General features: G+C 44.9%; 1 protein-coding gene across 5 annotated transcripts in view; it reads left to right on the top strand.

Annotated features, from left to right (window-relative positions):
- Positions 1–25,743, top strand: part of cadm2b (cell adhesion molecule 2b) — a 1,840,301-nt gene that overhangs the window by 995,768 nt on the left and 818,790 nt on the right. The window contains exon 1 of one of the 5 annotated variants that reach the window (XM_038801317.1): positions 6,753–6,855. The exons of 3 other annotated variants lie outside the window; for them this stretch is intronic. In XM_038801317.1, the coding sequence (XP_038657245.1) occupies position 6,855 (1 nt within the window). In that variant the 5' untranslated portion in view covers positions 6,753–6,854. Of the gene's footprint in view, positions 1–6,752; positions 6,860–25,743 lie in introns of those variants that run through there. One more of the 5 variants, XM_038801315.1, reaches the window with a different exon arrangement.

The following is a 25,743-nucleotide window of genomic DNA, read 5'->3' as shown; positions in this document are numbered from 1 at the left end:
AGAGTGTAATGTGTAGTGTGTGTGGGGAGTGTAATGTGATAGTGTGTGGGGAGTGTAATGTGTATGGTGTGTGGGGAGTGTAATGTGTAGTGTGGGGAGTGTAATGTGTATAGTGTGTGTGGGGAGTGTAATGTGTATAGTGTGTGTGGGGAGTGTAATGTGTATGGGTGTGTGGGGAGTGTAATGTGTAGTGTGTGTAGGGAGTGTAATGTGTATAGTGTGTGTGTGGGGAGTGTAATGTGTATAGTGTGTGTGGGGAGTGTAATGTGTATGGTGTGTGTGGGGAGTGTAATGTGTATGGTGTGTGTGGGGAGTGTAATGTGTATAGTGTGTGTGGGGAGTGTAATGTGTATAGTGTGTGTGGGGAGTGTAACGTGTATAGTGTGTGTGGGGAGTGTAATGTGTATAGTGTGTGGGGAGTGTAATGTGTATAGTGTGTGTGGGGAGTGTAATGTGTATGGTATGTGTGGGGAGTGTAATGTGTATGGTGTGTGTGGGGTGTGTAATGTGTATGGTGTGTGTGGGGAGTGTAATGTGTATAGTGTGTGTGGGGAGTGTAATGTGTATAGTGTGTGTGGGGAGTGTAACGTGTATAGTGTGTGTGGGGAGTGTAATGTGTATAGTGTGTGGGGAGTGTAATGTGTATAGTGTGTGTGGGGAGTGTAATGTGTATGGTATGTGTGGGGAGTGTAATGTGTATGGTGTGTTTGGGGAGTGTAATGTGTATGGTGTGTGTGGGGAGTGTAATGTGTATGGTATGTGTGGGGAGTGTAATGTGTATGGTGTGTGTGGGGAGTGTAATGTGTATAGTGTGTGGGGTGTGTAATGTGTATAGTGTGTGGGGAGTGTAATGTGTATGGTATGTGTGGGGAGTGTAATGTGTATAGTGTGTGTGGGGAGTGTAACGTGTATAGTGTGTGTGGGGAGTGTAATGTGTATAGTGTGTGGGGAGTGTAATGTGTATAGTGTGTGTGGGGAGTGTAATGTGTATGGTATGTGTGGGGAGTGTAATGTGTATGGTGTGTGTGGGGAGTGTAATGTGTATGGTGTGTGGGGAGTGTAATGTGTATGGTATGTGTGGGGAGTGTAATGTGTATAGTGTGTGTAGGTAGTGTAATGTGTATAGTGTGTGGGGAGTGTAATGTGTATAGTGTGTGTGGGGAGTGTAGTGTGTATAGCGTGTGTGGGGAGTGTAATGTGTATAGTGTGTGTAGGGAGTGTAATGTGTATAGTGTGTGTGGGGAGTGTAATGTGTATGGTATGTGTGGGGAGTGTAATGTGTATGGTGTGTGTGGGGAGTGTAATGTGTATGGTGTGTGTGGGGAGTGTAATGTGTATAGTGTGTGTGGGTGGAGTGTAATGTGTATAGTGTGTGGGGAGTGTAATGTGTATAGTGTGTGTGGGGAGTGTAATGTGTATGGTATGTGTGGGGAGTGTAATGTGTATGGTGTGTGTGGGGTGTGTAATGTGTATGGTGTGTGTGGGGAGTGTAATGTGTATAGTGTGTGTGGGGAGTGTAATGTGTATAGTGTGTGAGGGGAGTGTAACGTGTATAGTGTGTGTGGGGAGTGTAATGTGTATAGTGTGTGGGGAGTGTAATGTGTATAGTGTGTGTGGGGAGTGTAATGTGTATGGTATGTGGGGGGAGTGTAATGTGTATGGTGTGTTTGGGGAGTGTAATGTGTATGGTGTGTGTGGGAGTGTAATGTGTATGGTATGTGTGGGAGTGTAATGTGTATGGTGTGTGTGGGGAGTGTAATGTGTATAGTGTGTGGGGTGTGTAATGTGTATAGTGTGTGGGGAGTGTAATGTGTATGGTATGTGTGGGAGTGTAATGTGTATAGTGTGTGTGGGGAGTGTAACGTGTATAGTGTGTGTGGGGAGTGTAATGTGTATAGTGTGTGGGGAGTGTAATGTGTATAGTGTGTGTGGGGAGTGTAATGTGTATGGTATGTGTGGGGAGTGTAATGTGTATGGTGTGTGTGGGGAGTGTAATGTGTATGGTGTGTGGGGAGTGTAATGTGTATGGTATGTGTGGGGAGTGTAATGTGTATAGTGTGTGTAGGTAGTGTAATGTGTATAGTGTGTGGGGAGTGTAATGTGTATAGTGCGTGTGGGGAGTGTAGTGTGTATAGCGTGTGTGGGGAGTGTAATGTGTATAGTGTGTGTAGGGAGTGTAATGTGTATAGTGTGTGTGGGGAGTGTAATGTGTATAGTGCGTGTGGGGAGTGTAGTGTGTATAGCGTGTGTGGGGAGTGTAATGTGTATAGTGTGTGTAGGGAGTGTAATGTGTATAGTGTGTGTGGGGAGTGTAATGTGTATGGTATGTGTGGGGAGTGTAATGTGTATGGTGTGTGTGGGGAGTGTAATGTGTATGGTGTGTGTGGGGAGTGTAATGTGTATGGTATGTGTGGGGAGTGTAATGTGTATGGTGTGTGTGGGGAGTGTAATGTGTATGGTGTGTGTGGGGAGTGTAATGTGTATGGTATGTGTGGGGAGTGTAATGTGTATGGTGTGTGTGGGGAGTGTAATGTGTATGGTATGTGTGGGGAGTGTAATGTGTATGGTGTGTGTGGGGAGTGTAATGTGTATAGTGTGTGTGGGGAGTGTAATGTGTATAGTGTGTGTGGGGAGTGTAATGTGTATAGTGTGTGTGGGGAGTGTAATGTGTATAGTGTGTGTGGGGAGTGTAATGTGTATAGTGTGTGTGGGGAGTGTAATGTGTGTGGTGTGTGTGGGGAGTGTAATGTGTGTGGTGTATATGTGCGGCTGTAGCTTGTCATCCTCCTGAGTGACAATTTTGGACCCATCGAATCCCGCACCGTTTCCATTGGAATCGCTCGTGTTCCACTTGGCGCCATTGCTAGACCTTCCACGGTTACTGAATCAGTCCAGGTTCAACAGTTAGCTGTTGTGAAAGTCCATGGGCTGTATTCTCCGCACCCTCGCGCCAAATCGTGGCTAGCGTGGGTGCAGAGAATCCATGGCAGGGATTCTCCGATCCTCAGCGTCGCAATCGCGCTCTGCGCAGGGACGGAGAATGGGCGTCAGACCCATGATCAGGCCCGAAGACGCTCCCGTGATTCGCCGGGGACTGGAGAATTGCTGCCAATCGGGTACGCGGTCAACGCTGTGCCGTCTGGGGCCATTGCCAGAGGCCCGTTCCAACATCCTCCGCCCCAGACCGGCTGAAGTCTCGACATCGTGGAAGTAATGTGCTCCAGCCGGTCAGGATGCTCGCGTGGCGGCTCCGGACTCGGTCGGAGGCGGGCCGATCGGAGGCCAGCGATGGCCTTATAGGCAGCCGGGGAATATTCGTGCGGGGGTTGAGGGTCAGGCGCGCGGCCAATCGGGGGGTTTCCCCCGCGGTCTGAGTCTGCCATGGTGTCCTGCGCGGCCGCTGGGGGCTGCCGCCGTGTGCATACGTGGCCTCTGACCCGGAAGTGCAGGGTCTCGTTCCTGCAGTAAAAGCTGCGAGGTTTATTCCGCCCTGCTAACCCCCTGTAGGGCTGTGAATTGGTGTCCCGTTGATCCAGGATTTTCAGGCGTATAACTCCACCGTTTTGACCCCGGTATTGGGGACATAGTCCCATTAATGGAGAATCCAGCCCAATGAATCCTGCCCCGGCGTCAACATTTACTCTCAGGAATGGAGCACCCCACCCTTATGTTTTCAAGAAGCCGTTAGCTATATCACTTGGGGCGAAAGGGGATCAAAGGATATGGGGGAAGGCAGGATTAGGCTATTGAGTTGGCTGATCAGCCATGATCATAATGAACGGCGGAGCGGGCTCGGTGGGCTGAATGGCCTCCTCCTGCTCCTATTTTCTCTGTTTCTATGTTTCAATGCAAGTGGGAAGCAGGGGGAATTAGGAGGGGATCCCAAGGTCACTTAGACCCCAAGGGTGCAGTCCTCATCATTAAAGGTAGTGCTGGGGAGAGGTGAGGTAATGAGTCCAAGGAAGCTCAAAGACTCCTGCTACTCCTCCTGATGCATTTGGAGTCATCTAAATGGCCAATGCAATTATTATTCTTTCTTTCATAGGATATGGGCACCGCTGACTAGGCCAGTATCTGCCCCCCATCTCTAATTGCCCTTGAGAAGGAAGTGGTGAGCCGTCCTCCTGAACTGCTGCAGCCCATGTGGTGTAGATACATCCACAGTGCTGACTGAGATGGAATTTCAGGAGTTTGGCACAGCAAGAGTAAAGGAACGGTGGTATATTTCCAAGCCAGCATGGCGCATGGCTTGGAGGGGAACTTACAGGTGGCGATGTTCCCATGTGTCTTCTGCCCTTTTAGGTGGTAGAGGTCACAAGTTTGGAAGGTGCTGTTGGTGAGTTACTGCAGTGCATCTTGTAGATGGTACACACGGCTACCACTGGTCGTCATTGGTGGATGGAGTGAATAATTAAGGTGGTAATTGGGGTACCAATTTGCCCTGGATGGCTGTCAAGCTTCAGGCAATTGGAGAGTATTCTGACTTGTAGATGGTGGACAGGCTTTGGGAAGTCAGGAGGTGAGTTACTCACCGCAGGATTCGCAGCCTCTGACCTGCTCTTGTAACCACAGCATTTTTCTGGCTAGTTCAGTTTCTGGTCAGTGATAACCCCCAGAACGTTGATGGGGAATGTTTAATCAATGATAATGTCATTGAATGTCAAAGCAAGATAGTTAGGTTCTCTTTTCTTGGAGGTGATCATTGCCTGGCACCTCTGTTGCACGAATGTTCCTTGCCACTTAACAGTTCAAGCAAGGTTCAATCCCCGTACCGGCTGAGGTTATTCATTAAGGCTCCACCATCTCAACCTTGCCCCTTGCCTGAGGTGTGGGTGACCCTCAGGTTAAATCACCACCAGTCAGCTCTCCCCCTCAAAGGGGAAAGCAGCCTATAGTCATCTGGGACTATGGCGACTTTACCGTTACCTATTATCCAGCTCTTGCATATGAGCACTGATTGTTTCAATATCTGAGGATTTGTGATTAATATTGAACATTGTGTAATCATTGGCAATCATGCGCACTTCCAACCTTATGATGGAGGGTAGATTGTTGATGAAGCAGTTTAATTATGGTTGGGTCTCTGAAATATTTAACTTTTTTCAAAAAACAATCTTCATTGTCACAAGTAGGCTTACATTAACACTGCAATGAAGTTACTGTGAAAATCCCCTAGTCGCCACACGGGTACACTGAGGGAGAATTCAGAATGTCCAAATTACCTAACAAGCACATCTTTCGGGACTTGTGGGAGGAAACCGGAGCACCCGGAGGAAACCCACACAGACACGAGGAGAACGTGCAGACTCCACACAGACATTGACCCAAGCTGGGAATCGAACCTGGGATCTTGGAGCTGTGAAGCAATAATGCTAACCACTGTGCTACCGTGCAGCCTGAATGGAGTGAGAATGGCAGTGTTGATTATATTAATGTCATTTTCTATTGTAAAGGAAGTATTTTGAGGTGTGTAAAGATGTGAGAAACCCATTGTGAGTGAGGAGTTAATCCTCCTGCCTTTTTAACCCCTTCCCCACTCCCCTTGCCCACCGACACCACTCCTTCTGTGCCTTAAAAGCACCACCCAGGAGCTCTTTCCAATGTATTACTAGCATCTCACCAGAGTTAACAGCTATTGTCTCCCACCCTGTACAGACTGACATGACACTGTTGAACCCCCTTTATTTATTTTTTAATTCATTTACGTGGTGTGGACATTGCTGGCTGGCCCAGCATTCATTACCTATCCCTACTTACCCTTGTGAAAGTCCTGGTGAGTTGGCTCCTTGAACTGCTGCATGTGGTGTAGGTACCTGGGAGTATCTTTACCAATATTGTTGGGGTCTAACTGCATTGGAATTTTACATTAACTACATCACTAAAACAGATTATCAAGTTATATTCTCACTTCTCTTTGGGTGATCTTACTGTGCACATTGTCGCGTTTTCTGCAGTCCAACACTTCAAAAGTGGGTGACACGGTAGCATAGTGGTTAGCACTGTTGCTTCACAGCACCATGGACTGGGGTTCGATTCCCGGCTGGGTCACTGTCTGTGTGGAGTTTGCACATTCTCCCCGTGTCTGCGTGGGTTTCCTCCGGGTGCTCCGGTTTCCTCCCACGGTCCAAAGATGTGCAGATTAGGTGAACTAGCCATGCTAAATTGACTTTCGTGACCAAAAAGGGTAGGTGCGGTTACTGGGTTACAGGTATCAGGTGAAGGTGTGCGTTTAAGTAGGGTGTTCTTTCCAAGGGCTGGTGCAGACTCGATGGGCTGAATGGCCTCCTTCTGCACTGTAAATTCTATGAATTATGAAAAGTGCTGAATCAGCTGTGAAGCGTTTTGGTGTTGTGGAAGGTGCTACATAAACACAATCCTTTCTATACATTTGTGACCTGGAAAAAATATTATCTTGTGTCTAGTAGAAATCTTCAGATTGTAGCATTGCCGGTTCCTCCACTATGAGCACATCAATTATAAAATCTCAGCTCTATCTCACAGTGCTTCAACTTCAGGTGAATGAGAAAGAGAAATGACTGCTCTTCTCTGGCATCTAAAACCATATTCATTCTGTCACCCTTGCCTTTGGTTTTTAAATACTCTATTACAAAGGATTTGTCAGCCAACCAACTATATTATAAAAATGATTAAGTTGGGTTTGTCAATTTAAATTTAGGAAACAGAGATTTAAAAGCTTTATTTCAATTTGTTCATGATCGGTTTATTCTTCCACAGAGCAGTGATATTTTTCAGTGTCTCGGCCTCTTATCCAGCAGTCTGCAGATTGCAATAATGTGACCACATTATTCCAGATTCAGTCAAACTCATCATCAGTGAATCTCTGTGCAGAAAGCAGTAAGTAAGTGAGCAAACTCTTCCGTACTGATGTAGAAGATGCCTTTTGTGAAAACCTTCAGTTTCAATACTTGCCTAATCCCCTCCCATTCTGAAAATCCCTCAGTGCAAATCTGAGCTCTTGTGATGTTGCTGAAAATGTGATTGTGTGTAATTTGTCTTCTCCCTGACCTCGGGCCAGATTTGGCTGGGTCCCTGGCCGGGTCCCCGTGGCCGGGTCCTGGAAACAGTCACTTTCTAGAATATTGATTGGAGTGTCTGCTTAATTAACAGGAGTCAGGCCAGCAGGCAGACTCCCAAGGCTAGAGGGCCAATCAGAGGCCTTCAAGCTGCACGGAAGCAGCTGGTTGCAGTAGAGGGTAAGTAACTGAGAGGGTGCTTCAACAAGGTGCACTCTCATAAACAAAACAAAATACAGAGATAGAGGTGGGGATGGGCAAAATATGGGTGGTTGGTAGGAATCCATCTACATGGTGCCCTCTGGCTGCCCCATGTCTGCACCCACACTCAGGCAGACAGGGAAGGCCTGTATATCCACCTAGAGAACTGGAAACCCCCAACCTCGACCTGCCAGTGGGTACTTGTCTCCAGAGAATTAAACTGACCCCCTCCCACCAGGTGGGCAGCCTTGCCTGGACCCAAATACATCTCCCCTAAATCCCCTAGGAACGTTGTTGGGAAACCAGCTCATTGACCAGTACGGGTATTTTCAGACCCCATTCACCTTCCTTTCCAACCTCAGCGGAGCCCAAATATCCTGCCCCCAGTGATATACAAGCTGCCCTCTGTGGAGCTGTGATATATCTGTCAAATTATCCACCTCTTTTTTGTTCTTTCCTGTGCCGTGGGACCACTGCCCTCCACCCCCACCCCCCACTGCAGTTTGCTGATAACCGTGCGCCAAAATGAGTGGAAGTACGTCAGTACTGAGAATTGACCCAGCGATATAAACACGCTCGAGTTCTATCTACTCAATCCACCATCCCTCTGTTCATTACTGGCACAGAATAGAAGTTGGACTCTTCCCCCTCCTAGAGAGATACAAATCCATGGGAAGCCCATCCCATATAATCCTCAACCACTGATATCATAAATCTACATCAAACAACATAGTCCAGAACAGAATCCCAGCCCACACTGTGTCACAAAGAAATGGTCACGGTGGGCATGTCGTTTAACCATAAAGTGCACAATGGTTCTCCAAGTGAAAGCTTTTTCAAAATGTGAATTGCTATAGCACTTCAATCATGCCATGATTGTTGTGCACTAAAACAAAATAATTGTTCATTTTCTTTAAAAAAAGAACACTGTACTTTTGGGCAGAGAGCACCCACAGTTTGGAGTTTCAGAAAATGAATTCTCCACAGTGGCAGACCATCTGAAGCAGCAAACAAAGAATTGTTGGTCATTTTCCTCACACAGGGATTTTATGTGGATTGGATTTTTTTCATTACAGTTAGACTTTCTGGACAAATCCAATATATGATTTTAAAATCCCTATTTTTATGGTGAGAATTGGTACAGATCATTGAAGCGTTGCGTTTAGTTTTGTCTGTCAGATCACATGGAATCAAACTGTGTGTAATCCTGGAATGTTCAATCTATTCTCACAGAATTGGACCAAACTGCAGTCTATGTATCTGCACCATTAACAAAGACTTGGGGCGGAGTGGGGGAAGAGTGTATCTTTTGTCATGTTTTGATAACAAAATAGTCTAATTATTAAATCTAAATCTACCCCTTACCTCTGAGCAAATGTAACAACTAATAATTAGGAAAACATTTACAACACGCAATTTAAAATCACATACTTGTTTTCTCCCTCAGCAATCTAGTTGTAAAAAAAAACAATATTTTCCCAATTCTTTTACTGACAGAGTATCAAAGATGAGGCTGTTATATGATTGGATTCCCTGGTGTTCAGTATTCGCTCATGCATATGACTGAAATGTTGTTTGTAGCCAGAATTAGCAGTGAGTTTTGACTCGTATTTCCACTGTGCTGTGCCAGGACTGCACAGTTCCTCAACCCTAACAAGCTCTCTTTGCACTGTAGAGCAGAAGTGATATCCTGAATGTGTCAACCGTATCATTGGTCTCATTCAGAATTAGCATCATATGCTGCAGGAAAAATATTCTGAATTTTTTCACTCTACTAACATATTACATGCAAAATTACACTTTTGCTAGAAAGCGTTAATGCATTTGCTTCTAATCTAATGCTCGTAATCCATCAAAAGCTCTCAGAATGAATGACCAACCTACAGTTACATCACATTGGATGTCCAACATTTGTGTTGTTCTGAGGGCATGAGAGGTGCTATATAAATGCAAGTCTTTCTTTCACCTTTCCCTGAGGTAGTTAGATTTATCTTCCATAATGCAGTGGAAGAGCCTAATTTTTATACATTCCAAATCCCCAGATGAGTTAAATAAATGAACAACAGTTTTCCTGGTAGTCAGTAACCTTGAAGCCAAGTTGGGGGAATGATTCACTGCAGTCTGGCAATTAGTGCTGCCTAAATTAGCCAGGCTATGTCGTAATCCATTTGAGTGATGTTCCTCGATTTGCTATTTTAGCAGGGACATTAACCCATTTAAATTGTTTGCCATTTATGTTAAAGAAGTCAACAGAAGAATTATATCTGCTAATATTATCCACAGACGCGAGCACACACATACACACTCACACTTTCCAGGCCTATATCTATTTGTCAAATGATCTAGCCTGACAGGCTAGAGGACTTTGTGCTTCTATTATCTTTGAGGAGAGAGCATGTTGGTAAAGACAGTAACCAGCTGAACCTCATTTCAACAATACCTACTCTACTCAGTGCGAGCTTCAACATTTGGAACAGTTCTCCCTGGAAACTCTCCCCAGATACTGTATTCAAACAGGAAGGACAGAGGAGTAGGTGACCTACCCAAACAAAGGCTATAACAGGTGTCTGAGCAGCAATTGCAGTGCCTTTGGTTCAGCACCAGAACAAAGAGATGGAGCCGAGGCTGTGGACAGGACACATTCTGCACAATTTCCTCTGCCAATTTGGGACTCGGAGCCAGACCTCTACATGCTGCTTGACAGTGGGAGGAGACTGTTTGACAAGCCAGCCAATCCACGCAGCATCTCAATGTACACCCTCATCGGTGATTTCAGTGCCTCCTATTGAAATCCTCATCTGAGTCTGCTTGTAGCAGAACCCATCTCTGATCTCACCCTCCAATGAACTGGAGGCACTGAGGGTCAGATCAAATGATTACGTGTCTTTATGAAGTGCTGTGCTATTGTGCTCTCTTTCCATCTTTGACCTGAAAAGGCTGAACAGGCGACATTTTCATGATGGGCCAAAGGGCATCTTTCTGTGCTGTAAAACTCTCTGGCACTGGCTTCTCTGCCCCGCCGCGTCACATTTCTGGTTTACCCCACTGGCGGGATGCTCCGTTACGCTGGCTGGCCAATGGGGTTTCCCATTGTGGGGCAGCCCCGTCGGGAAACCCCCCCAGGCTGCCGGCAAAACGGAGAATCCCGTCAGTGGAGAATCCAGCCCTATGACTCCAAGTTTTGGGGTCTGTGAAAGCAGGAAATCAGAAGGGGAAAGTTGGTTTGAAGGAAGTGGGGTGGGTTGGAAATGAAGAGATCTATGGTCTACACTGTGTGGAGTTTGCTCGTTCTCCCCTTGGGTTTCCTGCGGGTGCTCCGGTTTCCTTCCACAGTACAAAGATGTGCAGGTTAGGTGGATTGGCCATGACCAATTGCCCTTAGTGTCCAAAAGGCTAGGTTTAAGGGGCTAGAGTGGGGCATGCTCTATCGGAGGGTCGATGTAGACCCAATGGGCCAAATGGCCTCCTTCTGCACTGGAAAGATTCTATGGATTTTATGATCACACCATCCATCACAGCTTGCTCATCATGCCAGATAGCAGGACAAGGGTCAGAAGGGGAATGAGGCGTAAACATATTGTCATTCTCAATGTCCTCAGCAATCAAGGACTCTGTCACAGCTGGAGCCGTGCTGCTGGGAGCCACCTTCTCCATAGGGCTCAGCAGAAGCAGTTGTTTGTGTCCTCTGCTGGTTCTGCTCTGCATCCTTCTGTCATGTTTCACCCTGCCCAGCAAGGGAAAATATCCTGTGTTTAGGTTATGTATATGCCAAACACAGAGCTGAATAGGTGGAGGTATGTGGAGGCTGGCAGCATTGGTAGATGTGTGAAATTGGGAATGAGTGCTGGTTGTTGTAATGTGCATGCACCTTTAAGGAGCCATATCTTAAACTATTGTCAATTATTACCAGCTCAACAGGTGCAGTGTAGTATTCAGCCTTCAAGGTCAGACTTGTGCCTCCCAATTTCCTGGTGAACATTATTTGCATAAAAGTGTAATGAATGTCAGAAATGTATATGTAGATTGCATTATATATATCTGTTGCAGTAATATTATTAAGAACCTAGGTTAAGGTACCCAGACTTTGTATTTGCTAAAGCTGCAATTAAAGGTCGTAAAAGGTGAGGTCATGATTAATTTTAACCATTTAGTTGTTTACAGAGTGATGCCTAATGCGACATTGTTATAACTGCTGGACATTCCTGCTGGAGATTCCCTGGAGTTTAGATAATTTACGGGGGAGTGGCGCTTATTCCTAGCTGAGCAGCTCATGGAACATAGTGAGATACAGCTGATATAATTAATGGGAAGAGCCAGGTCTATAGCAAGTGGTTTTAGCTATAGGATTTTTAGTCTGAGAAAGAGAGGATTTGCAGGCTATCCCTGAAAGAGTCTCACTCTCTCCCCAAGCAGTCTTTCCAAAAAACCTCTACGTAAGAGTACAGAAAGTATCCCTGTGCTTGCTAACTTTATTTATAAGTAGTTTTTGATCCGTAATGGGCTTTGCTTAATTGGGAATAGAGAAGGTATAAGTTAGTAGTGAGAATGTTTCAGTTTCATTTCAAAACTGGTTAACTGTTAATTGTAGATCTATTTTTTGGGAATGTTGCTGCGGTTAATCCTGTGTTAATAAAGTTTGTTTTAATATAAAAGATCCATATTTGTCATAGGAATCTCTCCCAGGACAAAGTATCCTTTCCTCACAGTTTCACAAATTGAAAAATTTTGGGGGTCTCACCCAGTTTCCAAACATAAATTATGGTCTGGTTTGGTCCCGTAAAAATAGTCATATCTTCAAATAAAGTACCCATATTATTGCTTCCCCAACCCTTGTACATGATTGATACATTTACAGTAAAGAAGAATAATGCTGGGTGACTGATGGGAGGTATATTGAGCAGCCTGAGAGGTTGGTGTGTGATGGCTAGCTGAACCTGATGTCCAGTGAAGATGCATTCACTGACCTTGACCACCTGTGTGAGGTCATTGGTCTTCATGTGGCATGACTGTCATAGGTCCAGTTGCTGGGAATTGACCTCACCGTTCATGATTACCTGCTGCATTGTTCTTGAGGGCATCCTGGCCCTGTGTGGAACCGTGGACTCTGTCCTTCTAACAGCCTGGACCGATAAGCCTTCCAGTATCACATTCATCACCTTGGATCTTTCTCCATGACCTGTTGTTCTATTTTCCTTCTTTAGAATTACAGCAATAATAATGTTCAGCAGAAGCACCCTATAATTCAGAGCAGTGTTTCTTTCAGAGGGACAAGCTGTCTTTAAGAACAGAAGGCTGTTGTGCCATGACCTATCAGCACAACACTGACTGGCTCTCTGCTGAGTACAGGGAAATCCAGAAATGCTGAAGTATGTCGAGCTCAAACTATCAGATGCACTCAAAAAATGGATCAAACCAATTTTCAAACCTAACGTTTTGAAATAGCGATGAGCACATTGTTGAATGGAACAGTGGATGTTCATTGTGTCTGTCTGTCAAAAACACATATTCCATGAGACATCAATCAAATGCAGCCATTATTATTTTTATTTATTTAGTGTACCCAATTAATTTTTTTGCAATTACGGGGCAATTTAGTATGTTCAATCCACCTACCTTGCACATCTTTGGATTGTGGGGGCGAAACCCACACAAACACGGGGAGAATGTGCAACTCCACACAGACAGTGACCCAGAGCCAGGATCGAACCTGGGACTTCGGTGCCGTGAGGCAGCAGTGCTAACCACTGTGCCACTGTGCTGCCCTTAAATGCAGCCATTATTATCAATACTAACTCCATACATACATACGCACACTAAAAGTGGTACTCACACTAACCACGCACAGTGGTTAGCATTGTTGCTTTAGGTTTTAGCAGGCATCATACAGTGTAAACAGCAGAGTTTAGTGATTGAAGAACAATAGGAGTTTCATCGTTTTTTTAACAGAATCACAGTAACACTCAGAGCATCAGGTTTTCATATATCTTTGGAAGAAAGAGGCTGAAGCACAGGGAAGAGTGTTATGATTCATGTGGTAGTCAGTATTAGAGGTATTACGGTACCCTGAATAATGTTGTAAGACCATTGGTGTGGGAGGTAGCTGAGACTGCTGTTTCATTGGTGAAGCCTGCCTGCTGGTTCCGCCCAGTAAGGCGGAGTATAAGAGCCCGTGTCTCCCCAGCTGCTGCATTCTGTACCTGCGCTGCTGGAGGAAACATCTAGTCCAATAAAGCCTTCAATTGTACTCCAATCTCGCTTCTGGAGTCATTGATCGAGCATCAATCCAAAATTCCCAAGTCTTGGATAAACCACATCTCGCAGTAGCTCAGACACTGCACACATTTGCAAGGATGGATTTTATAATTGTGCTGCTGGGTGTTTTCACAGCTCATGTGAAGAATGTACAAAAAATTCACACCTCTGCATTCACTAAATCCTTCATCAAATCCGAGTGACAGAAATGCAAATGCTATTAGTATTGTTTGGTTAAAGTGTTGCTGGATTGATAGAATATGTGGCCATTCTGTTTACAGGCACTTTCTCTAACAGTTTGTGTTGGAATTTTCTCATTAATATTGCAATAAACTTTACATTCTGAGATCTTGGCTGCACTTGAGCAAAATATTAATAAGGCCCAGCATGTGACTCTGTGCCTAAGTAGTGGGGAGTGGTAATTGAAAAACTGCTTTACAATCTAGCCATAAATCAGTGCCTGAGGTGGCAATCAGATTGCTACACAACCTATTGGCCCAGGAGGAGATCTAATCGACTCCGAGGCTGCTGCTAATTTAGCTGGTGGTCAATCATCAGGATACATGTGAGGGCAGTGGAAAGAATGTGCCATCTGGCATACACAGGGTTAATGCGGGACTGAGTACAGTACCGCCCACAGTGATGTAAGAGAGCACATGACCTGATCCAGGGTCAAGCTGTGTGTATCAGCCAGCATGGAGACAGCTCCGAGCTTGTACCCTTTACTGTATATTTGTAAATAGTTCTAAGAGTCAATAAATCTTCAGTTACCCTGCGAATGACAACAAAGACTTCTTCAGACCTACTGAATTGTAACCAACAGCCGACAACATAACCTTTCTGATTTTGCTGCTCTCCTCTCAGAAACTCCTATGCATTGTCTATGAAGAATCTTCTAGAAGTATCTTAGGACACAAGAATTAGAATGAGTCGGCCATTTGTCCCTCCAACCTGCACCATCATTTGACAAAGTCATGGTTGATTTTATTGTGGTCTCAAATCCACTTTCTTGCCTGTCCCCAAACTCTTTAACTCCCTTATAGATCAAACATCTGTCTAATTCAGCCTTGAGCATATTCAATCAATCAACCTCTACTGCTCTCGAGCGAAGAGAATTCCACAGATTAATAATCCGATGAGAGAAAGGAATTTTCCTCATCTCATTCTTAAATGGTCCACACAGGGCCGCTGAACTGTGCCCAAAGTAAATAAACCTTCATGCCTTTAAACTCTTCCATCAAATTTCCTCAGCCTTTTCTGCCCTAAAGAGAAAAACGCCAGCTTCTTACTCTATCTCTGTAACTGAAGTCTCTAATTGTTGGAAACACTCTCGCAAATCTCCTCTGTAACTTCACCAAAGACTTCACTTCCTTCTGAAATGCAGCACCCGTATTGTGCAATACTCCAACTTGGGCTGCAGAAATGTTTAATATTGGTTTAGTAAATCAAGCCTTATTATACCTCATGGCACCTGATCCTAAAGTATTTCACAGCCAATGACCTATTTCTGAAATGTGGTCATCTGTTACGTTGTTATATATGAGCATAGGAATTAGGATCAGGAGGAGGCCATTCAGCCCCTCGATCCTGCTCCTCCATTCAATACAATCATGACAGATCTGATTGTAACCTCAATCCTACATTCCGGCCAGCCCCCGATAATCTTTAACCCCCTTGTTTATCAAGAATCTATCCAGCTCTATGTTAAAAGTATTCATTCTGCTTCCACTGCCTTTTGATTTGAGGAAGAGAGTTCCAGACACTCACTCAGAGGATGGTGAATTTTGGGAATTCTTTAACCCATGGAGCCCTGGCGGCTCAGTTATTGAGTCTATTTAAGTAAGAGATCCTTACATTGCATGATATTAATGATATTAAGGGACATGAGGATAGTGCAGGAAAATGACATTGAAAATAATAATCTTTATTAGTGTCACAAGTAGGCTTACATTAATACAGCAATGCAGTTACTGTGAAAATCCCCTCGTCGCCATATTCCGGCACCTGTTCAGGTACACAGAGGTTAAATTCAGAATGTCCAATTCACCCTAACATGCACGTCTTTCGGGAGGAAACCGGAGCACCTGGAGGAAACCCACGCAGACACGGGGAGAACATGCAGACTCCACACAGACAGTGACCCAAGCTGGGAATCGAACCTGGGACCCTGGAGCTGTGAAGCCACAGTGCTAACCATTGTGCTACCATGCCGTCCAAATGAAGACCAGCCATGATTTAGCTGAATGGTGAAATTAAAATCGCTTATTGTCGCAAGTAGGCTTCAAATGAAGTAACTGTGAAAGGCCCCTAGTTGCCACATTCCGGCGCCTGTTCGGGGAGGCTGGTACGGGAATTGAACTCGCGCTGCTGGCCTGCTTGGTCTGCTTTAAAAGCCAGCTCTTTAGCCCTGTGCTAAACCAGCTCCCAGCAGGAGACACTCCCATCAGCCACGATTGATGTGGAGTGGCGGCCCTCAAGCGATAAGGGCCTCTTCCAAAAACTAGCGACCTGTTCCGAGAATTACTAAGTATGGAAAGAGGTGAAAGTTTGCCTTAGTGCAACACGCGGTGTGGGAAGAGAATTGGAATTGAAACTTACTATACCAAGCTAACATTCGACGGTAGCACAGTCTGAATTCTCCCTCAGTGTACCCGAACGGCCGCTGGACTGTGGCGACGAGGGTATTTTCACAATAACTTCATTGCAGTGTTAATGTAAGCTTACTTCTGACAGTACTAAAGATTACCATTATTATAAACAGAAATATTCGAACCATCACAGCATGCTAAAAGTTCAGATCACTGGAAGTCAGACAGGAGTTATTGAGGCTCCATGTTATCAAAAGACGTTTCTCAGCCAAGTTGCAAGCAGAATGTTAAAGACCTGACAGTTCCACTGAAAATGTTGAAAACATATAACAGAGAATCAAGAGAGGGCAGAAGCTTCAAATGAATTCTTCATATCAGACTTCACGAATGAGAAAATAAAATCAGAAAATGCTGGAAATATTCAGCAGGTCAGGCAAGCTCTGTGGAGAGAGAATCAGAGTTAGATTTCAGAGCAATGACCTTTCGTCAAGGTTCTGATAAAACATCCACTCTCTTTCTCTCTCCACACATGCCTGACTTGCTGAATATTTTCTCTGTTTTCCATTTATTTTTCAGCCTTCCAGCATTTTGTTTCAAAAATTCTCCCAAATTGTATTCGCCCAAAATGAGACTATGGCCGGATTCTCTAACACCCCCGCCGGGTCGGAGAATCAGCGGGGGGGCAGCATGAATCCCGCCCCCGCCGTCCGCCGAATTCTCCGGCACTGGAGATTCGGCGGGGGTGGGAATCGTGCTGCGTCGGTTGGCGATGGGCCGAAGTCCCGCTGGTTCTTTGCCAGTCCCGCCGGCATGGATCAGACTAGGTCCCTTACCAGCAGGACCTGGCGGAGTGGGCAGGCTCTGGGGTCCTGGGTGGGGGGGCGGGGCGATCTGGCCCCGGGGCGTAACCCCACGGTAGCCTGGCCCGCGATCGGGGCCCACCGATCCGCAGGCAGGCCTGTGCCATGGGGGCACTCTTTTCCTACGCGTCGGCCGTGTCAGCCTTCGCAATGGCCGACGCGTAGGTGAAACCCCCCTCCGTGCATGCACGGGGATGACGTCAGCAGGCGCTGATGCTCCCGCGCATGCGTGGACTCTCGCCAGCCGGCGGAGTCCCTTTGGCCCCGGCTGGCATGGCGCCAAAGGCCTTCCATGCCAGCTGGCGGGGCGCAAACCACTTCCGGCGCGGGCCTAGCCCCTGAAGGTGCCACGCCATCCCACCGGGACCCCCGCCTCGCCAGGTATGGGAGAATCCCGCCCTATCTCCTCATGCCGGCATAAAAACGGTGGAGTTTTACTCCAGAAATTCCTTATGAAACGGAACAAATTCAGTGCCCTGCAGGGGTCGACCTGCAACCCAAAGTAAATTCTCGCAGCTTTTGCTGTGGATATGGGATCCCGCACTTCTGGTTCGGAGACCGCGCATGCGCACGGTGGTGGCCTCCAGTGGCCACATCGAGCTCCATGGCGGACTCGGACCGCCGAGCCAGACAAAAACAATACACTCCACGATCGGCCGCGCGCCCCAGCATCTAACCCTGTACATTTAATCACCGGCCGCCCACAAGGCCCCCCCCCGGTCTCCGATTTGTCCGCCCCCTACCAGAGTGGCTGTGGACTCAGTCCGCAGCCGCCAAGCCAGCATCCCGACCAGCAATAGGTGCTTAGTTCCACGGTGTCGGGAACATCGGCCAGTCGGGAGCGAAGGATTGATGAGCCTCTGGTAATGGGGTGTATGAAGTACTCCACGGTGACGCCGACTTTCAGTGCCCGGATAGTCGCCTTCCAGCGCCAGGCCCGATTACGGTGTCAAAATGGATTCTCCGCCCCAGTGCCATTTTGTTAAAGGCACTGTACAAATGTAATTGTTCTAAATGTTAAAGTTTTGTATTTGCTAAGTAATAGAAGAGTTCATTGGGATGGGTTGGGGGGGGGTGGGGGGCAGTGAGCTCAGTTGGCAAGGTGTCTGCCATTTTAATCAGATTAAAACCAGCAGCAGTGGGTTCATTCCGTGTTCTGGCTGAGGTGGAACCAGGGTAGCCTCCACCCCGTACCTGTGGGAAAAAAATCACAGCACCTTCCTGTGTTTTGGCAAACTATTGGCAAGGGTTTGTCTTTGGGCAGATAAATGTTCGTTTCAGAATCAAGCAGATCACTCACAGTGCTGTGGATTTACTCGAGAAACAGAGTGAACTTCATAATCATAGAATCTCTCTCTCTCTGTGCAGAAGGAGGCCATTCAGCCCATCGAGTCTGCATCGATCCACTCCGCCCTATACCCCTAACCCCGTAACCTAACCTGCACATCCCTGGACACCAAGGGACAATTTAGCATGGCCAATCCACCTAACCTGCACATCTTTGGACTGTGGGAGGAAACCGGAGCACCCGGAGGAAACCCACGCACATACGGGGAGGATGTACAAACTCCACACTGTCACCCAAATTCAGAATTGAACCTGGGTCTCTGGTATATTAATCAGATTAAAACCAACATCATTGGGTTCATAAGGTTGGAAATTTTAAAACTCTATAATGTCAGTGTGATTAGTTTGATTTGAATAGTGTCAGGGGAAGGGATTATTTTAACTCGATTTGAATGTTTCAAACCCAAGACCAACATATTACTAACAGCATTTAATGTTGCTGCAGGAGTCTCACTGACTGTCACTACACAACAGTCCTACATAATTCAGAGATAAACCTCCAATCCAAGTCAATTCAGAATAGAGAAGGTGTGCTTATTCTCCATTGAGAATAGGGCAAATTAGGGGAGAGCCAATAGAGGTGTTCAAAATAATGAAGGGTTTTGATAGAACAGTTATTGAGAAACTGTCTTCACTGGCAGAGAAGTGGAGGAGACAGATTTAATTGGCAATGATGTCCTGGGGGAGATGAGTATTTCGTTTTCACAGAAAGTGTTTTCATTGCGTGAAAGGATGATGGAAACATTCTCAGTAAGAGAAGGCCAGTGGACCATTCTGACACAAATTGAAATGCAAGAATATTAATGTATAAAATGGTTTCAAGATGTCTCTTTCCTCAGTGTAGGCTGAGTTGGGGAGATGGTGAGAAGATGGATACTTAGGGTTAATTTATGAAAAATGGATTGACTGGTTGGATTTAATGTCCTTTCTGACCCTAACCCTTCATAACATTACTGAGAACCAGCTGTGGTTTAGTTGGCAGTGTTATATTACACCTTATGGTAATATTACTCCTTGCCTCGTAATCCAGAATGGTCTGATGGTGTGATGATCAAGAAATCACCAACCTTTAACTTGAAGCAAAACTGATTTATTGAATAACGAATAAATTAAATATAGTTTGCAAACTCTAAGCTGTAACTGTTAATTAAGACTGACATTTGTACTAAGTCCATCTCATTGTCACCGTCCAATAAAATATGCAGAGGAAGCCAAGCAGTCGAACATCTGATGTGCATTTCCGTTTCTCTGGTTAATGGCTGACTGATGTGCTTTCGTCGTTACTCCGCAGGGAGAAAATGACTTTGTAATTTTGCAGCTAACATTGCAAGTGGTGCTCATTTGTTTGCTGCTCTCTGCTCAGACAGCTGTACCACATGATTGATTCACAAGCTGACAACATTAAACAGTAGATGTGGCACGGACACTTGTTTTATACTGAAGTAAAAAAGAGACATGACTTAGGATTTAATGGAGGAGGATTTAATGCTTTCACTCAAATAAAACTTTCAGCATCTCTTCAGAAGATGATGGAGAGATGTCACATTATAAATTCAGACATAATTTATAACCATAAACTTGTAATTATTGTACATAAGAGCAGTTTCAGGACATAATCTGCAATCATGAACTTGATAATTGTACATTATGATGGTTGGGAGGAATATGCTATAATCATAAACTTGTAATTACTGTATCACCCGTTTTGCTACATGATGATAAATTAGATCGAAAATCATTTTGCTGAGGTATATGTGATAAATACAAATCTGAAATTCAGACAGCAAAATATTATTGCTCCTTTTTAAACAGGAATACTTCTTTCCCATCAATGCTATTTCTTCCCAATGTGCCATTCCCCAGTCTCGATGTTTCTCTTGTTCCTTCTGAGCTCCAGATATAACGCACTCTCCGTTTTCCCTGAACTGTCACTATGTTGGAATTAAGAATCTGCAGCGCCTCCTCCTGGAACTCATTCTTTTCCAAAACCTCAGAATCCCAGGTACGTTCACCTTCCGACAGTCCCAGGCTAGCATTACTCAATGGCATGCTTATACCATTCGTGTAATGTCAGTTCACCTTCCGACAGTCCCAGGCTAGCATTACTCAATGGCTTATACCATTCGTGTAATGTCAGTTCACCTTCCGACAGTCCCAGGCTAGCATTACTCAATGGCTTATACCATTCGTGTAATGTCAGTGGAGAATTATTAGATGAAATTGTCACAATGTACGGTTTCAAACTAGATTCCGGCTACACCAATCCCACACTGCAAGTGGGGAGCTTTGTTCATGGGGATTATGAGCTGGAGAATATGGGCTACAATTTTGAACATTCACCTTTGACCTCTTCTTGCTTCACACATGACATCCTCACCAGGAGGGTGAGTCCAAACTAGGGTCACTGTTATAAAATCGGGGGTCACCATTTTAGAGAAATTTGTGACAAGGAACTCTGCCTCAAAAGGCGGGGGGGGGGGGGGGGGCACTGAATATTTATAAGATGGAGGCAGATACATTCTTGTTAGGCAAGGAGATCAAAGGTTACCAGGGGGTAGATGGGAATGTGGATCTCGAAACACAAAGAGATCGGCAATGATTACACAAAATGGTTGAGCAGGCTCAAGGGCATTCCTACTCCAATTTTGCATGTTTGAATGTAACTCTGAATTACAGATTTAGACCACAATTCTCCGGACGGTGAAATTCACTCTTCCTGTGGCAGTGCGCCCGTACCCAGAGGGGGCGTGGGGTGGCTTCCAATTCTGTCTTCCTGTGGCAGTGTGCCCGTACCCAGAGGCGGCATGGGGTGGCTACAATGAGCAATCCATTGGCAAGCGGCGGGAGAAGAGAATCTCATCGCCAGCGAACAGCACGTTGCCAAGATACACACGGCTGGCGGACAAGAGAATCCGTCCTTCGTCATCCTCATACTTACAACAGTAATCAGACTGCACATGGCAGATGGTGCAATTGGTCGTCAGCTGTACTTTTCTTGAATGTTGATAAATCAAAATAACTTGTCAATCCTGCTGCCGCGTGGAGTGTACATGCCCCTGAATCACTGGGATGGTTTAATGCAGCCCATCCCAGCAGGAATCATGGAGCCCTCTGTGTTCAAATGATCCAACAACGTCCTACCTCAGCAGCACAACCATTTTGCCATGAGAGGTTACTCAAGGTGTCTGTTCCTGTTAGAGTCTCAGTGAGACTGTGTCACCATTTCTTAGTTTTTCCCCTGTTTACTTGTCTGAGCAGTTACTACTGGAGGTTCACTGTATGTGGAATCGTGGGGGATATAGGTGGAATCATGATGGATGGATGTGGTATCATGATAGATGAATGGAATCATGATGGCTGTATGTGGAATCACGATGGATGGATGTGGAATAATGATGGATGTATGTGGAATCGTGATGGTTGTATGTGGAACCATGATGGATGGATGTGGAATCATGATGGATGTATGGAATCATAATGGATGTATGGAATCATAATGGATGGATGTGGAATCATGATGGATGTATGTGGAATCACGATGGATGGATGTGGAATAATGATGGATGTATGTGGAATCGTGATGGTTGTATGTGGAATCATGATGGATGGATGTGGAATTGTGGTGAAAGTATGGAATCATGATGGATGTATGGAATCATAATGGCTGGATGTGGAATAATGATGGATGTATGTGGAACCATGATGGATGGATGTGGAATCATGATGGATGTATGGAATCATAATGGATGTATGGAATCATAATGGATGGATGTGGAATCATGATGGATGTATGTGGAATCACGATGGATGGATGTGGAATAATGATGGATGTATGTGGAATCGTGATGGTTGTATGTGGAATCATGATGGATGGATGTGGAATTGTGGTGAAAGTATGGAATCATGATGGATGTATGGAATCATAATGGCTGGATGTGGAATAATGATGGATGTATGTGGAACCATGATGGATGGATGTGGAATCATGATGGATGTATGGAATCATAATGGATGTATGGAATCATAATGGATGGATGTGGAATCATGATGGATGTATGTGGAATCACGATGGATGGATGTGGAATAATGATGGATGTATGTGGAATCGTGATGGTTGTATGTGGAATCATGATGGATGGATGTGGAATTGTGGTGAAAGTATGGAATCATGATGGATGTATGGAATCATAATGGCTGGATGTGGAATAATGATGGATGTATGTGGAACCATGATGGATGGATGTGGAATCATGATGGATGTATGGAATCATAATGGATGTATGGAATCATAATGGATGGATGTGGAATCATGATGGATGTATGTCGAATTGTGGTGAATGTATGGAATCATGATGGATGGATGTGGAATCGCGATGGATATTTGTGGAATCATAATGGATGTATGTGGAATCATGGTGGATGTATGTGGAATCATGATGGATGTATATGGAATCATGGTGGATGTATGGAATCATGATGGATGTATGGAATCATAATGGCTGGATGTGGAATAATGATGGATGGATGTGGAATCATGGCAGATATATGTTGAATCATAATGGATGGATGTGGAATCATGATGGATGTATGTGGAATCATGATGGATATATGTGGAATCATGATGGATGTATGTGGAATCATGATGGATATATGTGGAATCATGATGGATGTATAGAATCATGGTGGATGTATGTGGAATCATGATGGATGTATGTGGAATCATGATGGATGGATGTAGAATCATGATGGATATATGTGGAATCATGATGGATGTATGTGGAATCATGATGGATGGATGTGGAATCATGAATAATGTATGTAGAATCATGATGGATGTATGTGGAATCATGAATAATGTATGTAGAATCATGATGGATGTATGTGGAATCATGATGGATGATGGATGTATGCGGAATAATGATGGATGTGTGTGGAATCATGATGGATATATGTGGAATCATGATGGATGTGTGTGGAATCATGATGGATGTGTGTGGAATCATGATGGATATATGTGGAATCAAGATGGATGTACGTGGAATTGTGGTGGAGGTATGTGGAATCATGATGGATATAGAACAAAGAACAAAGACAAGTACAGCTCAGGAACAGGCCCTTCGGCCCTCCCATCCTGTGCCGACTATACTGCCCATCTTAATCAATCCCTTGGTCTGCCTTTGCTGTATTTTAAACTGTCCCCAATCCTCAGGTCTATTCCTTTTTCTTGCTAATTTGTATGCCTCTTCTTTGAATCTAATACTATCTCTAATTTCCCCTGTAAGCCATGATTTGATCACAGTTCGCTTTCTACTCTTCTGCCGAATAGAAATAGGAATAAACAACTGTTAGAGTTCGCCTATTTGTTCCTTGAATGTTGCCACTGCCTATCCGCTGTTCTTCCTTTCAGTAATGTTTCCCAGTCCATCAGAGCCAGCTCATGCCTCATATCATCATAGTTACCTTTATTGAGGTTCAGGATCTTGGTCTCAAAATCAACCACCTCATTATCCACCTTGATAAAGAGTATTATGGTCACTCTTCCCCAAGGATAGCTCACAACTAGATTGTCAACTAATCCTTTCTCATTGCACAAAATCCAGTCCGCAATGGCCTGGTTCCCTTGTTGGTTCCTCAGCATACTGGTCCAGAAAACCATCCCGTATACACTCCAGAAATTCCTCCTCTGATGTACTGTGACTAATTTGACTCACCCAATCAACATGCAGATTAAAGGCACCCAGAATCACAGACGTTCCTTTATCACAATTTTGTTTAATTGAGAAAGCTGAAGGAGCAGGAGAAAAAAGTTTAAGATCTCATTAGAATTGGAAAGAATAACGTGCAGTTGTAAAGCATTACCAATGTGATTACTGAGCCATGAATTAATGAAATGAAAATCGCTTATTGTCACGAGTAGGCTTCAATGAAGTTACTGTGAAAAGCCCCCAGTCACCACATTCCGGCGCCTGTACGGGGAGGCTGGTACGGCAATTGAACCGTGCTGCTGGCCTGCTTGGTCTGCTTTAAAAGCCAGCGATTTAGCTTGGTGAGCTAAACCAGCCCATCATGATTCCACACACATCCATCATCCATCATGACTTCACATATGTCCATCATGATCCCACATAAAACCAACCAGAATATATAAACAAATAGTAAAAGTTTCCACAAATATATAAAGCAAAAAAGAGGTCATGCCGATCTAATTTAGTGGAATTTTTTGAGGACCTTATCAGTGTGGTAGATAAGGGGGAGCCAATGGATGTGGTATATCTGGATTTCCAGAAAGCTTTTGACAAGGTGCCACACAAAAGGTTGCTGCATAAGATAAAGATGCATGGCATTAAGGGTAAAGTAGTAGCATGGATAGAGGATTTGTTAATTAATAGAAAGCAAAGAGTGGGGATTAATGGGTGTTTCTCTGGTTGGCAATCAGTAGCTAGTGGTGTCCCTCAGGGATCAGTGTTGGGCCCACAATTGTTCACAATTTACATTGATGATTTGGAGTTGGGGACTCAGGGCAATGTGTCCAAGTTTGCAGACGACACGAAGATGAGTGGTAAAGCGAAAAGTGCAGAGGACACCGGAAGTCTGCAGAGGGATTTGGATAGGTTAAGTGAATGGGCTAGGGTCTGGCAGATGGAGTACAATGTTGACAAATGTGAGGTTATCCATTTTGGTAGGAATAACAGCAAAAGGGATTATTATTGAAATGATAAAATATTCAAACATGTGATTAAGAAGGCAAATGGAATGTTGTCCTTCATTGCTAGAGGGATGGAGTTTAAGACTAGGGAGGTTATGTTGCAATTGTATAAGGTGTTAGTGAGGCCACACCTGGAGTATTGTGTTCAGGTTTGGTCTCCTTACCTGAGAAAGGACGTACTGGCACTGGAGGGTGTGCAGAGGAGTTTCACTAGGTTAATCCCAGAGCTGAAGGGGTTGGATTACGAGGAGAGGTTGAGTAGACTGGGACCGTACTCGTTGGAATTTAGAAGGATGCGGGGGGGGGGGGATCTTATAGAAACATAGAAAATTATAAAGGGAATAGATAGGATAGATGTGGGCAGGTTGTTTCCACTGGCGGGTGAAAGCAGACCTAGGGGGCATAGCCTCAAAATAAGGGGAAGTAGATTTCGGACTGAGTTTAGGAGGAACTTCTTCACCCAAATGGGTTGTGAATCTATGGAATTCCTTGCCCGGTGAAGCAGTTGAGGCTCCTTCATTAAATGATTTTAAGATAAAGATCGATAGTTTTTTGAAGAATAAAGTTATTAAGGGTAATGGTGTTTGGGCCGGAAAGTGGAGCTGAGTCCACAAAAGATCAGCCATGATCTCATTGAATGGTGGAGCAGGCTCGAGGGGCCAGATGGCCTACTCCTGCTCCTAGTTCTTATGTAAATAATAATATGCACTTCCATTTTTGCCACTGAAGTGAATAACCTCACCTTTATCCACATT

This window comes from Scyliorhinus canicula, chromosome 7, assembly GCF_902713615.1.
Source record: "Scyliorhinus canicula chromosome 7, sScyCan1.1, whole genome shotgun sequence".
In the NCBI taxonomy this organism is placed as follows: Eukaryota; Metazoa; Chordata; class Chondrichthyes; order Carcharhiniformes; family Scyliorhinidae; genus Scyliorhinus; species Scyliorhinus canicula.
The sequence above is the reverse complement of the archived record's forward strand: the minus strand, read 5'-3'. Positions and strand labels throughout refer to the sequence as shown.